Source organism: Solenopsis invicta, chromosome 12, assembly GCF_016802725.1.
Source record: "Solenopsis invicta isolate M01_SB chromosome 12, UNIL_Sinv_3.0, whole genome shotgun sequence".
Taxonomy (NCBI): Eukaryota; Metazoa; Arthropoda; class Insecta; order Hymenoptera; family Formicidae; genus Solenopsis; species Solenopsis invicta.
The window spans coordinates 717,628-730,463 of record NC_052675.1 but is presented as its reverse complement, the minus strand read 5'-3'; the positions used below and the strand labels follow the sequence as shown (position 1 = coordinate 730,463).

The 12,836-nt window shown below is 38.4% G+C and overlaps 1 protein-coding gene across 1 annotated transcript; it reads left to right on the top strand.

Annotated features, from left to right (window-relative positions):
- Positions 1–5,351: 5,351 nt before the first annotated feature.
- Positions 5,352–6,954, top strand: LOC120359286. The gene is made up of 2 exons (XM_039456256.1): positions 5,352–5,530; positions 5,609–6,954. The coding sequence occupies exon 2, from the start codon at positions 6,049–6,051 to the stop codon at positions 6,931–6,933; it is 885 nt and encodes a 294-aa protein (XP_039312190.1). The 5' UTR covers positions 5,352–5,530; positions 5,609–6,048; the 3' UTR covers positions 6,934–6,954.
- Positions 6,955–12,836: the final 5,882 nt, after the last annotated feature.

The following is a 12,836-nucleotide window of genomic DNA, read 5'->3' as shown; positions in this document are numbered from 1 at the left end:
ATGTTTATATAAATATTATGCTTTAATTATACATGTTTCATCTTTTCTACATATATTCAATCTATCAGTTATATACGTATTAGTATAAAGTGTTCACAGATCATCACGAGGGTTCCAGTTCGCAGCAGTCGCAGAAGTCAAGTAACGTCCACCGCGGTCACGACTTGGATGGGTGACCACTTGAGAATTTTCAAAAAAAAATTCTTGAGATTTTTTTTGCGAAAAATGTAAAATGCTACAAAAACATGGTTTTGCATTGGAATTATGTGGTGTGACCATATTAATATTTACATTTCAGAGAAATTTTAATATTGATTCAAGGGACATTAGACATTGCTGCAATGTCTCATTAATATTGCGATTAAATATTGCATGAAATGTTGATACAATATTAGTGTGCTGTATGGGCTATGATCTATGGTGATTTATTTCAACATAAATATTTCGTCACTGTTACTTACGAAAAAGGGCGAAATTATAATATAGCTACAATATTGAAGCAACTTTCACATTATATAAAACGAGATATTGAAATGTATAACTATTATGTAGTGAACATATAACTGTGTCGACTGAGCAGCTTTAAGACAAAGCATTCCTCCCTGTGAAAGGCTGTCTCTCACTCTACGACATCTTGCAACAGGTAATTAAAAATTTTTTTAGACTTTAAATGCATATTTTAATAATAAAAGTTTAAGTATTTAAAATGCATTTTTATTTTTAGGAGAAAGTAAAGAATCTCTTGATCTTTTATTTCAAATTGATCAGAGTACCATTTCAAGTATTATTAAAGAAGTTTATACTGCCATTATTCATGTACTTCAAGAAGAATATCTTAGAATGCCATCATGTGAAGATGAGTGGAAGGTTGTAGCTATGAACTTTGGTCATCGTTGGAACTTTTATAATTGTATTGGAGCCATGGATGGCAAACATTTTAAGATTGATCCACCATTACAATCAGGCTCATTATATTATAATTACAAAGACAATTTTTCTGTCGTTTTATTAGCTGTTGTGGATGCACAGCTTAGATTTATATACGTCGATGTTGGTACAAATGGCGAAATAAGTGACAGAAGTATATGAAATAAATGCACTTTAAAGGCCCATCTGGATAACAATAATCGAAATATTCCTGAATATCTTTGACCAATATCTTTGACTAACACAAACAAAGAATTTCTATTTGTATTGGTTAGAGATGAAAGCTTTCCAGTAAGCACCAAAGTTTTAATACTTTATCCACGAGATATATGAAGTAAAAGAAAAAAATAAAAGAATATTTAACTATAGATAATTTTTATATAAAGCTACTAAGGTAACAAGTTGACGTTACATCAAAATAATATCTTTGATGATATTTTGACATTAAAATAACGATACATTGACATTAAGTAACGTTAGTTTGCTACCTGGCTAAAAACTAATTAAATAATTATTTTTAATAAACTATTATATTTATTTCCAAAAATTATTTTTGGTTATAGATTATCCAGAGCAGGACGTTGTTCCAAAAATGCTTTTGGAGTCTTGGGAACAAGATTTCAAATTTTTAGATCAGCAATGCGTTATGATCCTGATGACGCATCAAAAATTATATTAACTTGCTGTACATAACATGTTGAAAAGTGAAGTAGTGGAAAAACAAATGTATACGCCTTCTGCCTTTCTTGATGAGGAAGACAAATTTATGTACAGATTTCAACCAGGGGAATGGTGGCAAGAGCCTACTCATGGAATGATAAATTTGAGAAATTAAGGAGGCAATCGTCATGTTACGTCCAGAGTTGAAGTAGGATAGGTAAGACATGGAGGGAGAAAGGAGGGACGTAACAACTTGAGAATGTGCCCACGAGGCACAGGCAGGCCGCGTCGACAACCCAGAATATATGGGTCAATGGGTCCACAGCGGGGAGCCCAATGACAAACATTCAGGGTGTTCCGCGTCCCTCGGTCCTGTTTTGAGGCAGCAAATTTAATTGCTTTACCTCGGGATCGGACCTAGTGCTTGGCTTAATAGAGCAAGGGATGATGAGTAAGGTGGAGAAATTAATCAAATTCCTTATAATCAGTCATTGATTTATTGAAAGAAAATATGAAAGATAAATATGTATAAAAAAAAAAAAAGGATTAATTCTATGTAAAAGTAATTTATTACAGATTAGAGCTGGTAAGGAGCACAATTTAGTAATACAAAAACGAAAAAATCCGCAGACTCGCGATACAAGCTCGAGGTTAACAATTAAATTATGCACATTTATATATACATGTATATATATATATATATATATATATATATATATATATATATATATATATATATATATATATATATATATATATATATATATATATATATATATAATTTTATATATATATATATATATTTACATTTATAATATTCTATATTAGTGTAACGAACAGAGTATTCGCAAGTGTGTATGTGTGCCTATATTGGGACTTCATTTAATACGGCGGTATTGGGGCGGAAGTGATTTAAAAATATTAGTTTGGGAATTAGATAATATTTTGGATATATATGGGGGAGATACACGGGGACTGGTGCATCGGGGGGAGACAGAGAAAGGAAGACACGGACCGCTTCGAGGTCAAATACTTCGGGGTCGATAGAGAACGCGCCAGGAGGGAGTGGGACAGAAGAGATCGGAAACATTGAGAGAATTAACTTTAGCGACTGAAGAGGACCAGGGGCAAAATAACAACGTGGGGGAGGTGGAGGTAGCTCCTCTACGATCTCTATACTGAGCGCGGGGCTAGGAGAACGATCCTGGTCCTCGCGATCATGCGATCCGAGGATCGGAGGGGTGGAGCAAGGTTGCTCCTTCTTCTCGTGGGGCCCTACGTTTGGGAAATCCGCAGGAGGTTGATCTTCCTCCAAATTGAGAATCTCAGGGATCGGAGAAGAGAGCGAAATGGGAGAGTCCGGGAAGATTCTATAGGTTATTTGAGAATCGGGGGAGTCGGCGCGAAGAAAATTATCTACGGGGGAGTCAGCGCGAAGATTTTCTACGGGGGAGTCGGGGCGCGGAGAATTATCTAAGGGGGAGTCGGCGCGATAAAAACTATCTACTGGGGAGTTGACGCGGAGAAAATTATCTACGGGGGAGTGGGGGAAAAATGCGAATGGGGGAAGTCGCTCTTCTTCCGGTGCGACCGGCGAGTACGAGACAGGGGGGCAAAGTCGATTGACTTGGGCGGCGATCCGGTGGATTTCCTCCTCAATGGCTTCGACGGATTCGGCGATTGCGGCGATTTCGGCGGCGCTTCGCGGCTGCTCGTGACCGGTTTTTATGAATTTTGGGGACTTTATTCACTAAAATAAAATAAAAATATACCGTTTCTCTCTTTTGGCGAAAAGTTAAAATTTTGACAACCTCTCGGGTTAACTCGAGTGGAGTTCGAGTGAAACCGAGGGAAAAGATCGGAAGTAAAGAAAAAGGGTTCGATAGAATCTAAGGGGAGAGAGGGAAACGAGAATTCTTACGAGAAAATCCCTAGAAAGGAAAGGATTTAAAGATAAAGAAATTCTTTCGGATTAACTCTTACGAGTTAATCCCAAGAAAGAAAAGAATTTAAAGATAAAGAGATTCTTTCGGATTAACCCTTACGAGTTAATCCCAAGAAAGAAAAGAATTAAAAATAAAGAGATTCTTTCGGATTAACTCTTACGAGTTAATCCCAAGAAAGAAAAGAATTTAAAGATAAAGAGAGAGAGAGAGAGAAAGAGAGAGAGAGAGAGAGAGAGTATGGAGAGGAGCATGGGGAGGAAAGAGTAATAACCTCAATAAATGTATTATGTTCGAAATCTTTCGCGCTAGAGAGAGAAAGGGTGTTCGAAGAACGAGAGCGAAACAAACGGTTGATTCGGGACTTACTGCTTGCAGATTGTAGCGTGAGTCGATGCAGGTGAATGCTATTCTCTCGGAGCCGCAGGGCTTCAAACTGGGCCAGACTCGGCGGGAGGTAGTAGATCCGGTCGGGGGTGTTCCGGGTCCAATGGACAATGGTCCGCAGATCCCAACCGGGGACGTTTGAACTGACACTTTTTCCTCTCGACCGAGACTTGCGCCGCGCACGAGTTTAAAGGCCGCGGATCCGAGAGTCGCAGAACTTGGGCATGCAAGATGCCACGGAACTGCGATTCGGATGAAGACGAGACTAGGCTGAACCGAACTGTACGGTCTGAAGTGAACTGTGAAGTGCGTGAAGCGAACTGTGTACTGTGAACTGCGAACTACAAACTGCGTACTGCGAACTGCGAACTACGAACTGCGTACTGCGCGCTCCGCTGGAAGACGCACCTATTTATACTATTTTTCATCTATGATTCCCTTTGTCCCTTCGAGGGCCGTGTGCACCACTTTATTCATTAATACACCCACGTGCAATATTTACTTTTACGACTTTTTTATATTCCTCGGTAATTGTTATCCGAGAAAGCGACAGGTTTGACAATTGAACTCTCAGGAGCATTAAATGTCAAAAAATTCTTTGATTTGTTGCTATGCGGGTGTCGGGCATCAGAACTCAAAGGGATGCACACGTGCGTCTTCCAGCTCCCTGATTTTACTATCTTGGGTGTTTCCGGTATCGAGCAACGGTGTCACCTCAGATCTCCTCAATTGGTGAATTTATAACTACTTAATTCGTGACATCCGGTTATTGCCGTGAGAGTCACCGAATTCTTGGGATCGGGGTGAGATCACCGTCACTCGCCCGTTAATTAGAATATCCGCTGGTTGCGAAGGAAAGAATCGTTACTCCGCAGGACGTAACAGTCATGCTAATGCTGCTTTACAATTAAGAGATGAATGGTGTGATTATTTTAATGCAGAAGGAGCTATTCCATGGCAAGACCATATAATTGATAATTAATAATTGTTAAAAAATATTTATTTTGCTATAAAGTAATTTATGACAAGTTTCTGGTTTTACATATCAACAGCATATGTTTTAATACATACATAATTTGGCATGGGTAGCGACTGTTGCGCGTCCCTAGCGGCCTCGAACAGAATTTTCCAAGTCGTGTATAAACACAGTTTAAACACAGTTTAAAAATAGTAAACAACTTTGAAGAATGGCATCCAAAAAGAAAGAAAAGCGAGATTACTGCAGTATTATTAATTGCAAAAAGCAGTTGAAAGGGAACGTAATTTTTCACAAGTTTCCAAAAAATAAAGAATTAAAAAAAATATGGATAAGCAGGTGCAACATAACCAAAAATGTGACAAAACACATGTTTGTATGTAGTCTGCATTTTACTAAAGAAGATTATTATCCAATTGGTAAATACGTATTGAATATATGCAATTAAATTTTAATTAATACATTAAAAATTATATATTACGTATACTATTTATATGAACAACATTTGTTCTAGGATTGGTCAGTAAAATTTTTAAATTGTAAAGAGAGCTATTCCATCGCAGAATTTAACTACAAGAAAGGAAGTGTTCACTCCAAATATATTTAAAAAAAGGAAAAGTAATAAAATTGTTAACAGGTAAATAATAATTTGTAGCATTTAACGTATAATACATTATGTATATGCATATTATAATTATTAATTTAATTTTTGCAGATCTCTTATAGAATCCATACAAATGGAATGAAAAAAGAAAACTGAAGGGACTCTTTCAAAAGTACAATCAATGCAGAGTTTGGAAAATACAAAGCAAGATGAGCCAATAAATAAAAATAAGCAAGGCAGCGTAGTAGAGGAATTTGATTTAATAAAAAATTTAATTAATAAGTGTGATAGTTGTAATTGACAGAATGATAGTATAATTAATACCGCTGAAGACAGTTATAAAGTTACTGAAAATGAAAAATCAAACATTGATGCAGTAATTGCATGTGAAAGTGTTTTAGTATTGATGAAAATGAATAAATGGAACTCTCTACGCCGAGAAATCATCAGCATTAGAAGAAATTAGCTTACAAAATGCAAATGTTGCGCAACAAAAAATTTTATCTGAAATTGAACCTAAACTTTGTACTAATTTATTAAAAAATAATTCAATGAAGTTAATGCTTTTAATAAAAAATGATGATCAGTTAATAACATTTACTGGAATAAATCATAGTCTATTGAGCAGCTTAACAGAAGCAGTGATACTATGTGAGAAAAAACACTACACAAACAAGTTTTCTAATTCAGTACAGGATAGAATAGTATTGTGCTTATGCAAACTTCAATTAAATTTGCCTTTTTCTTGTTTAGCAGTGCTGTTTGGTTTAAATAGAAAAAGCTGCTCAAAAAATGTTTATTACATGATTCAATTATTGTCTACCATTTTAAAGAAAGTTATATACCGGCCTTCAAAAGAAGAAATTATGAAAAGTATGCCAAAATGTTTTGAAAATTTCAAACAAACTCTTATTGTATTAGATTGTACAGAAATATCAGTAGAGAAACCTACTTCCTTGAAATGTTGGTTAAAATTATATTCACACTACAAAGGATGTGAAACTGTGAAATTATTAATAGGCGTAGCACCTTCTGGGCTAATTACTTTTCTAAGTGAAGCTTATGGTGGTCGAGCATCCGATAAAACAATTTTTAATCAAAGCAAAATAATTGATAAAATGGATGCGACAAGAGATGCAATCATGGTGGATAAAGGTTTTAACATTAAAATGGAATGTCTAGAAAATAATGTGCAATTAATAATTCCACCAAAACTTGGGCAAAACACTCAATTAAATACAGATAAAGTAGCACATACTAATAAAATTGCAGCAGCTCGTGTACACGTTGAACGAGCTATTCAAAGATTTAAAATGTTCAAGATAGTCAAATGTAAAATTTCATGGACATTGATTCCTTACATAGATGATATTTGTACTATTATTGCTGGACTTACAAATTTGAAAAATCCAATTCTTGCTGACGACAAATTTTAATGTATTCAATAAACAACGTATTCAATGTATTTATATGTTTAATAAACAGTGTATTTATGTATTCAATAAACTATTATAACATTTCTTTCTTGTAATATAAATATATTTTAAACAAAAATATTTCTGGTTATAAAAATTATAAAAAAACAATAAAATAAACTAAAACAATTAATAATTTACTCTTAAAACTTTTTTAGCATAAAAACCAATATTCTATGTAATTATTATAATGTTCTATCTATATTTTGTAGTCTTCAGGACTAGAAGTTTCATTGCACAAATGTTTTAAAATTTGCATGAAATACTATATACTGTTTGAAGTTTAGGTATGTATTCATTTAATACTAACTCACTATCGTACTGAATATTTATAATTACACAATTATCATCTAATGATGAGTAAACAACAAGATCACATTTGTGTATGTTACTTATAAACATTCCTAATTGGATTTGACAGTAATATGAATGTTTTTTTTTTAATACTAATATTTTCAGATCTTTGGTCGATCCATGGGACATTAGCTATCATTTCAGCTGCTCCTTGTTTTTTCTCTACAATGGGACATTTGATCTCAATAATTTTTTTACCTACAACGATTCCATCTGAACTGTACCCCAGCCATGGAATAACTGGATTTACTAATAATCCTGTTTGCACTGTCACTAATCCTGTGCATCGCTCATAACATTTTCTAGCTTTTGTTTCCATTTGTGTCCCATATCTTGTACTTGCATTACCTTCAAATTTATTGTCCAAATGCTTTTTTATTTTAGTATCCCAATCTGGATTTTTATTGTTTATGTAAGTTAAGAAAGAACATTATTTAGTATATGCTCTGGAATACTTTCAATATTTTGTGGAGCATCCTGTTGAATACCATGGCAAAATTTCTTTATTGGTGTAACTTCATACATCAATTTTGCATTTCCTTTTAATTTTCCCCATTTTTGTTTTACGTCCGTACAGCTTGATTCTTCGATATCTTCGGTAGTAGTTCTGGCAGTGATCCTTTTCTTTCTTTCATGGAACCACTTATAGCTTTTTTGGGTTTGAGTATTTGTGCATAATAAAATTGCATCTTCTACTATAATACACACTTTTTGTTCGTAGAACTCTCTTTTCTTTCAAGGTAATATTTTTCAAAGTAATATTACAAGTACTATCATTTATCTGGGTAATATAAAATCGTTTCTTCCTTGATAGGAAAATATATTTGTGCACTAAGTAAAACTCTACAATCTTCATTTTTTATAATATTTATGCATGCTATAGGCTTATTATTAACAGAACTTCTGTATCCTTTAATTGTTTTACTTAATTCACTTTCTGGAGCGCCTGAAAAATTTTGTACATATTTTTTACGTATGAATATACATATATATTAATTTTATTTTTTAAGCATAAATTTCTTACTTTGTAATAAAATTTGAAAAACATTATTTAGTACATGCTCTGGAATACTTTCAATATTTTGTGGAGCATCCTGTTGAATACCACGGCAAAATTTCTTTATTGATGTAACTTCATACATCAATTTTGCATTTCCTTTTAATTTTCCCCATTTTTGTTTTACGTCTGTACAGTTTGATTCTTCGATATCTTCGATAGCAGTTCTCAAGAATGTGAAAATAAATTAGTCTATGCATCACAATATATGAAAATAAAATTGTTAATGTTACTTACCTAGTTAAATGCATTAATAAGGCAACACTATGTTTACATTTACCAGACTGGCCTGCTTTGCAGGAACATATGCAAGATATATTTATTCTATTAACTATATTAATAATTAAATTAATTTCGTGTGGTGGACCAAACAAATCCGAGCTTTTTAAGCACAAGGACATTATTTTTATTTCCTCTATTTTTTTTGGAAATTATTCCAACATACATAAGGTGATTTGCCTTCAGTACATTCTCCCTTTCAACATACGCTCTCAAACCACCTCCAACATAATCAATTACGTTACTATGTTTATTACAAAATTCATTTCATAACTCGCATTCGCACCCGATCTTTGAATCGCATCGATATACGACTTGAAAGATTCTGTTCGAGGCCGCTAGGGACGCGCAACAGTCGCTACCCATGCCGAATTATATAAGTATATCTACTGTATATAAGTATTGTTGGACATCTCGCAAACATTGCGTCCGACAACCCAATAACATCGCGGAGGAAGCCTCGCGAGTATCGACCTATCGACACTCGCTCCCGCCTGCGAGTGCACTCTCGCAGCACTGGGCACGGACGCTTGGCGTCTCGCCTCTCTACATCTTTCCTCTTTCTCTCTACACGCGATCTGTACACGGGCTCTCGCCGTCTCATCTCTCCTTTTGTACGATCGAAACTGTCTACAATATACTAGTGCTTTTATGTCATACACTGAGTTCCTATCAATCTACCTGCCCGGTTCCTGCCCTACTCGCTACAGGTTATGGGCCCAGAGCGACAAACGTTGACCTAGACTGATAACGAACGTGGTACGTATTGCACACGACCGCCATTAAGTGTACACACGACTGCAAGCACTCGTCAACGACAACGCGAAACGATGGCTCACACTAACACCGTAAATTCCACGCGAATTGAGACATTGACCAAAGACAATTACGATACGTGGGTCATCCAAGTGGAAGCGTTGCTTGTAAAGCACGACACGTGGTGCTACGTGAACGGTGAGAAACCACGCCCGGAGGGCACCGACGATGCTCCGGCCACGCAAGCCGCCATCATCGCATGGGAGAAGGAAGACCGTATGGCGAAATCTGATCTCATTCTCGCCATAAGTCCCACGGAACTAAAGCAGGTACGTGGTTGCCTAACCTCAAAGGACGTATGGGACAAATTGAAATCGATATACGATTCCAAAGGCCCCGCGCGCAAAGCGACATTACTCAAACGCCTCATCCAAACCAAAATGTCGGAAGGCGGTGACGTAGAGAAACATATAGCTGATTTCTTCGACGCGATTGACAAACTAGAATCTATGGAAGTGAACGTCAACGGAGACCTCCTCTCCATCATGCTCCTCTACAGCTTACCAAATAGCTTCGAGAACTTCCGGTGCGCAATCGAATCTCGAGATACATTACCAAGCGCCGAACAATTGAAAATAAAAATCATCGAGGAGCATGAAGCGCGAAATCAAGCCACGGGGAGCGAATCGGGAGCGATGCTTGCGCATCGCAACAAACATAACCCTAAACATGCATCCACACCACGAAATGAAAACGACGCAAAGGCACCTACTCGCTTCAAATTCAAATGTTCTTTTTGCAAAATAGCAGGACACAAATATGCGGATTGTCGCAAAAGGAAGAAGCAAGAATCAGACAAGGCAAATAATACGGAGGTTGACACTTTCTTAGCTGAAGTCGCCCAATACTCGACCGGATCTCCGGGAGACACCGCATCGAGCCAGTGGTGCCTTGACAGTGGATGCACATCCCACTTGTGTAAGGATATCCGAATGATGATCAAGCCGACAAGTACACAGAGTGATATCAAGTTAGCCAACAATGCCACCAGCTCAGTAAGAGCAAAAGGAGAAGTCGAGCTCCTAACACAAATCAAGGATCGAGACAAACGGATCAAATTACAAGATGCATTACATGTTCCGGACCTAAGGACCAATCTGCTATCCGTTGCCAAAATCGCAGATAAAGGCTATCGCATATCATTCGATTCGAAACAGGCAACTATACAAGATCATCAAGGAAACACCAAACTCATTGTCAAACGACAGGGCGATTTATACCTCCTGGAAGCATCCGCTCAAGAAGCAAACATTGCCACGCTAGGGAAGAAATCCAAAATCCAAATCTGGCACGAACGACTTGGACACTTAAATATGACTGATCTCCTGCGGATGTCAAAGACGCAAGCTGCATCAGGACTCAAGCTCCGAGAAAATAACGAAACCTCCAATTGCAAGGTATGCAAACTTCAATCAAACAAAAACTAAGTAGCTTACCATTTAATCCTCGTGTTCACAGGTCTCAACGTCGCCTCGAAATTATTTACTCCGACTTGTGCGGACCAATGCGCACCAATTCAATAGGAGGCGCACGTTACTTCATGACAATCATCGACGATCACTCGAGATGGTGTCATGTCTACTTCTTGAAAAGCAAGAGCGAAGCTTCGGCCAAATTCACCGAATACAAGAAACTCGTCGAGAATCAGACTGGCCTCAAAATAAAGGCATTCCACTCGGACAACGGGAGGGAGTTTTGCAACTCCGTCATGGACACACTGCTGAAGGAATCGGGCATTCAACGCCGACTAACCATACCTCACACCCCTGAGCAGAATGGAATCGCCGAACGCAAGAATCGCACTTTGGTCGAAACAGCACGATGCCTATTGGATCAATCTAATCTCCCAACTCACTTCTGGGCTGAAGCCATTAATACGGCAAGTTACATACGAAATCGTTGCATCTCTAAGAGCCTAGATGGCCGCACGCCACACGAGCTCTGGCATGGAACAAAGCCCGACATAAGCCACCTCCGATCATTCGGATGCAAAGTGCTATTTTTAAACAAAACACCGAACAAAGGAAAATTCGAACCAAGGGCCATCGACGGCATCCTAGTCGGTTACGACGACACCTCGCGAGGCTATCGCATCTGGGTCCCCAAAGATCGAAGGATCATAGTCGCAAGAGATGTAAAATTCTTAGACGAAAACGATCAGATCGACACACAGGAAGAGCTCGCGGATGACATCATCGAAAATAAAATGAAAGGAATTTTCGACGACAAAACCGAAGCTGACACACACACCACGAAAATCGGAAGCAACAGAACCATGGACCAACCAGAGAACGATCCAACGGAGGGCATAGCCGACGCACCGGCTGAAGAACCCGATCTACACATCATTCCGTCGTCCGACGAAGACGTTGAAGAAGTTCAATGCGATCCACCAGACCAGCCTGTACGCGGGCCAGGGCGCCCGCGACGGATACTTACCGGAAAACCTGGTCGTCCTGCAAAACAATATCACCTAAGAGGATCCTCACAACAACGAGAACCAGATCGGGCTAACAATGCTACACGGGAATCTTCACCGGAAGACGAGGAATCCTCAGACGATCCCGAATGGTTTGACGCACAATTTGTAATGTCTGCATCTGAGATCCCTTTTTCACAAGCTGTTTCAGGTCCCAACGGAGAGGAATGGCGAGATGCTATATACGACGAGATAAAATCCCTGGTGAAGAACGACACTTGGACACTCGTAGACAGACCAGAACACGACAGGGTAATTGGTTGCCGCACCGTACTGAGAAACAAATACCAGTCCAACGGGGAACTCGAACGCAGAAAAGCCCGCGTAGTCGCCAAAGGTTTTTCGCAGCGCCCCGGCATTGATTTCCATGACACTTATGCCCCCGTGGCAAGACTCGGATCGCTGAGGTTGCTCATAGCAGCGGCCGTCGAACGCGATATGCAGATCTCACAGATAGACATCACCACGGCATATCTCAATGGAACCATGGACACAACAGTTCACATGGAAAAACCAGAGTACCTGCAGCTCATGATCGAAAGGATCGTCGCAACGGAATCCGACACTCGACTTGTCAATAAGGCAAAGGATATGCTAACACAATCAAAGACGGGCGACAAGGTTTGCAGACTCAACAAAGCCATATACGGCCTTCGGCAAGCCGGACGACAATGGCATTCGAAACTGGACACTACCCTCAGGGAGCTCGGGCTAACACCCACCAACGCTGACCCGTGTGTTTATCACGACCAAAGCAATCACGTCCTCTTGTTAGTCTACGTAGATGACATAATCGTCGCATCTCAACACGCATCCTACATCGAACGGATAAAGAAGAAACTTGCTGATGCATTCACGATCAAGGATCTTGGCGCCATC

Coding starts and splice junctions, on each gene's coding strand:
- LOC120359286 (XM_039456256.1), top strand. CDS start 6,049: ATGAAGTTAATGCTTTTAATAAAAAATGATGATCAGTTAATAACATTT.